The 5000-nt window shown below is 42.6% G+C and overlaps 1 protein-coding gene across 3 annotated transcripts in view; it reads right to left on the minus strand.

The window, feature by feature from the left end:
- Positions 1-5000, minus strand: part of LOC143289975 (patatin-like phospholipase domain-containing protein 7) — an 84508-nt gene that overhangs the window by 19882 nt on the left and 59626 nt on the right. For all 3 annotated transcript variants that reach the window (XM_076599259.1, XM_076599260.1, XM_076599261.1), the window contains 2 exons: positions 3573-3721; positions 1854-2006 (listed from right to left, as the gene is read on the minus strand). In XM_076599259.1, the coding sequence (XP_076455374.1) occupies positions 1854-2006; positions 3573-3721 (302 nt within the window). The remainder of the gene's footprint in view (positions 1-1853; positions 2007-3572; positions 3722-5000) is intronic.

The following is a 5000-nucleotide window of genomic DNA, read 5'->3' on the forward strand; positions in this document are numbered from 1 at the left end:
AGTTGACATCTCTGAACTAACTGCGATTGAGCGTAACAAAATACAGCCAAATCGTAACAGCTGACATCTCTGAACTAACTGCGATCGAGCGTAACAAAATACAGCAAAATCGTAACAGTTGACATCTCTGAACTAACTGCGATTGAGAGTAACAAAATACAGCCAAATCGTAACAGTTGACATCTCTGAACTAACTGCGATTGAGAGTAACAAAATAAAGCCAAATCGTAACAGTTGACATCTCTGAACTAACTGCGATCGAGCGTAACAAAATACAGCAAAATCGTAACAGCTGACATCTCCAAACTAACTGCGATCGAGCGTAACAAAATACAGCCAAATCGTAACAGTTGACATCTCTGAACTGACAGCGATCGAGCATAACAAAATACAGCCAAATCATAACAGATGACATCTCTGAACTGACAGCGATCGAGCGTAACAAAATACAGCCAAATCATAACAGTTGACATCTCTGAACTCACTGCGATTGAGCGTAACAAAATACAGCCAAATCGTAACAGTTGACATCTCTGAACTAACTGCGATCGAGCGTAACAAAATACAGCAAAATCGTAACAGCTGACATCTCTGAACTAACTGCGATCCAGCGTAACAAAATACAGCAAAATCGTAACAGTTGATACCTCTGAACTAACTGCGATTGAGAGTAACAAAATACAGCAAAATCGTAACAGTTGACATCTCTGAACTAACTGCGATTGAGAGTAACAAAATACAGCAAAATCGTAACAGTTGACATCTCTGAACTAACTGCGATTGAGCGTAACAAAATACAGCCAAATCGTAACAGCTGACATCTCTGAACTAACTGCGATCGAGCGTAACAAAATACAGCAAAATCGTAACAGTTGACATCTCTGAACTAACTGCGATTGAGAGTAACAAAATACAGCCAAATCGTAACAGTTGACATCTCTGAACTAACTGCGATTGAGAGTAACAAAATAAAGCCAAATCGTAACAGTTGACATCTCTGAACTAACTGCGATTGAGAGTAACAAAATAAAGCCAAATCGTAACAGTTGACATCTCTGAACTAACTGCGATCGAGCGTAACAAAATACAGCAAAATCGTAACAGCTGACATCTCCAAACTAACTGCGATCGAGCGTAACAAAATACAGCCAAATCGTAACAGTTGACATCTCTGAACTAACTGCCATGGAGCGTAATACAGCAAAATCGTAACAGTTGATACCTCTGAACTAACTGCCATGGAGCGTAACAAAATACAGCAAAATCGTAACAGTTGATACCTCTGAACTAACTGCGATCGAGCGTAACAAAATACAGCAAAATCCTAACAGTTGATACCTCTGAACTAACTGCGATCGAGCGTAACAAAATACAGCCAAATCGTAACAGTTGACATCTCTGAACTAACTGCGATCGAGCGTAACAAAATACAGCCAAATCGTAACAGCTGACATCTCTGAACTAATTACCTCCCCGTATCTCCTTCGAAAAGACTCAGAGTCTGGAAGACACTGGTGCAGACCACGACCCAAAACCTAAATGACTGGTGCTTGGCCCAAAGACAACATTACACAAAACCTCAGGAAAAATCATCAACAACTAATCGCAGGATCCTGCAGACAGACAAAACAGACAAGACAGATGTGAAAATATGGCACTAGTTTCTCACAAAATGCGAATGAAGTCAACCAAATAACTGGCTGAATATATTGATGTAATTTCATCCTCAGGCCCTCACAAGGAAAAAAAAAAACAAAAAAAACGGGTGGTCCAAAAACGGCAGTCCCTACACTACTACAGTTTATCAGACCACCACAACAGCGTCTATGGTAGCTATGGTGAAAACAACTCACAGAAATCTCATCGTAGGAGCCAAACTGCAGGGTTCCGTACTTGTCGATGGGGGGGCGGATGTACTCACACCAGTCAGAGCTCTTCACCACCTCCAGCTGCCGCACACACGACACGTAAGCCAGGCGCGACTGGATCTCCGTCATGTCTGGAACCTGCCAGCGTTGGGTGTGTGATGAAGAAAGTGAGCAACAAGGCAAAATGGTCGACAACGCTTTGAAATATTGCACTGCATTGCATTGCATTGCACTGGATTGCATTGCATTGCACTACTCTTTTTTGTCACAACAGATTGTGAAATTCGGGCTGTTCTCCCGAGGGAGAGTATGTCCCTACACTGAGAGCGCCACCCTTTTCAAAAAAAAATTTTTTACCCTGCCTGCAATTTCATTTGTTTTCCTATCAAAATGGATTTGTTGCCGCAGGCTCATATTATTGTCTCATCCAAATGACTAGCGTCCAGACCACCACTCAAAGTCTAGTGGAGGGGAAGAAAATACTGGCGACTGAGGGATTTGAACCAGTATGATCAGATTCTCTCACTTCCCAGGCGGACACATTACCTCTAGGCCATCACTCCACTCTCATGACAAAGCTTTGAAAGGTTTTGAAGGACTGATGACAACATTTTTAAGGTTCGAAGACCGTACCTCGAAAGGTTTATGATAGAGTTTTGAATAGTTTTGAAGGATTTATAATCATGATTTGAACATTTATGACAAAGCTTTGAAAGGTTTTGAAGGACTGATGACGACATTTTTAAGGTTCGAAGACCGTACCTCGAAAGGTTTATGACAGAGTTTTGAATAGTTTTGAAGGATTTATTATCATGATTTGAAAATTTATGACAAAGCTTTGAAAGGTTTTGAAGGACTGATGACAACATTTTTATGGTTCGAAGACCGTACCTCGAAAGGTTTATGATAAGAGTTTTGAATAGTTTTGAAGGATTTATTATCATGATTTGAAAATTTATGACAAGGCTTTGAAAGGTTTTGAAGGACTGATGACAACATTTTTAAGGTTCGAAGACCGTACCTCGAAAGGTTTATGACAGAGTTTTGAATAGTTTTGAAGGATTTATTATTATGATTTGAAAATTTATGACAAGGCTTTGAAAGGTTTTCAAAGGTTTATAACAAGGCTTCAATAGGTTTTGAAGGATTAAAAATGACATTTTTAAGGATTTTGAAGGATCTAAGACAGTACCTTGAAAGGTTTATGACTGTTTTGAATAGTTCTGAAGGATTTATGATAGTGCTTTGAAAGCTTTATGTCAATGCTTTGAAACGTTTTCAAGGATTATGACAAGGCTTTCAAAGGTTCTCAAGGATTTATGACAAGTTCGTTTTTAAGAGTTACATGACATTGCATTAAAGGGTTTATAACAATACTTTGAAGGTTTTATGACACCCACACACCCCTGTACACACCCACACATCCCAACCACACACCCACACACCCCAATACACACCCACACACCCCTTATACACACCCAGCCACACACCCACACGCTCCTATACACACCCACACACCCCTACACACCCCCTATACGCACACACACATCCCCCTCCACCCTAACACTGCTGCTCCAGGGGTTCTACCGTTCAACCCACATACCCCTACACACACACACACACACACACACACACACACCCAATATACACACACACACACACTTCCCCACCCCCCAAACTCCACACACACACACACACCCTCACCCTAACACTGCTGCTCCAGGGGTTCCAGCGTTTCCACAGCAGCCACCAGCCGGACAGCTGGTCCCCATAGTTGGTGAGGTTGGAGTCGTCCTGACTGCCCACGTCGATGGCGAAGATGGACCGAGCCCCCATCGTCCGCAGCACGTCCGCTGAACAGTGCAACGACAAACGACTGCTGTGACAAACGGCCCTGAGTGCCAGAGTGGAGAAAGCGGTGATACAATGGGTACCAGCACACTGTGGCATCAGAGGCAACGAAAAAGCGGACATTCTGGCAAAAGACGGTGCACAGAAGGAACAGGCCAACAAACTGGTGTCATATAATGAAATCAAGACAATCATCAAGGCACAGCAAGGAATAAAGTGGCGCCTCCAGCACCCCAAATATAACCATAAAACAGATACCATTTGCTGGAATGGCGGGAACAGGTCAAGATCTTCCGCCTGAGGACTGGACACAACCGTCTGCTCCATCACATGCACACAAAATCTGGCATTGGACCGAGTGGAGAGTGCCCTTGTGGTGAGGGACCAGTGATGACCGACCACATCCTTCAAGACTGTAGGACGCATGCAGCATCCAGGAGGAAGTACTGGCCAACACCGACGGCAGTGGAAGCCAAACTGTACAGCACCCTGGAGGAGCTGCGACAGACGGCAGCCTTCATCGAGGACACCAGGCTGCTCATCTGGGAGTCGAACGAAGAAAAAGAAGAAGAAATCGGCAACGACAATGTCACCTCTCAGTGTTCCCCTTCTGATTGGAGATGTTCTCTGAGAGAGTCTGGTTGCTGTGAAGAAAGTAGCTCCGTTCACTGTCAATTGATGTTGTTGCTTTTTTTCTACAAGGATTTGACTGTTGTGACATTCAAGATGTTTTCCACAAGGATTTCACTGCTGTGACATTAAAGACGTTCTCTATTTGACTGTTGTGATGTAAGAGACGTTTTCCACAAGGATCTGACTGTTGTGATGTTAGAGACGTTTTCCACAAGGATCTGACCGTTGTGACGTTAGAGACGTTTTCCACAAGGATCTGACTGCTGTGATGTTGGAGGCGTTTTGTTTGATGATTTGACTGTTGTGATATTAGAGACATTTTCCACAAGAATCTGGCTATTGTGTGTGAAGAAAAACAGCACATCACCAATAGTGGAGATGTCTACTACAAGAATCCGAGTGTTGTGAATGAAATAGCACATCGCCACAAACGCAAAAGTTTCCTTCTGTAGCAGTTTGACTGCTGTGAATGAAATAACTTGGTACATCATCACTAACAGAGATACTCTCCTCAAGAATCTGGATGTTTTGATTGAAACAACTCAGTACAGCCCAAACAATGGAGACAGCTTTTTCTTTTCTTTTCTTTTTTTTTCACAAGAAGTACATTAAAAAACAAAATCAACATTGCTTTCTTTGACCAGCAAT

The sequence above is a fragment of the Babylonia areolata genome, chromosome 14, assembly GCF_041734735.1.
Source record: "Babylonia areolata isolate BAREFJ2019XMU chromosome 14, ASM4173473v1, whole genome shotgun sequence".
In the NCBI taxonomy this organism is placed as follows: Eukaryota; Metazoa; Mollusca; class Gastropoda; order Neogastropoda; family Buccinidae; genus Babylonia; species Babylonia areolata.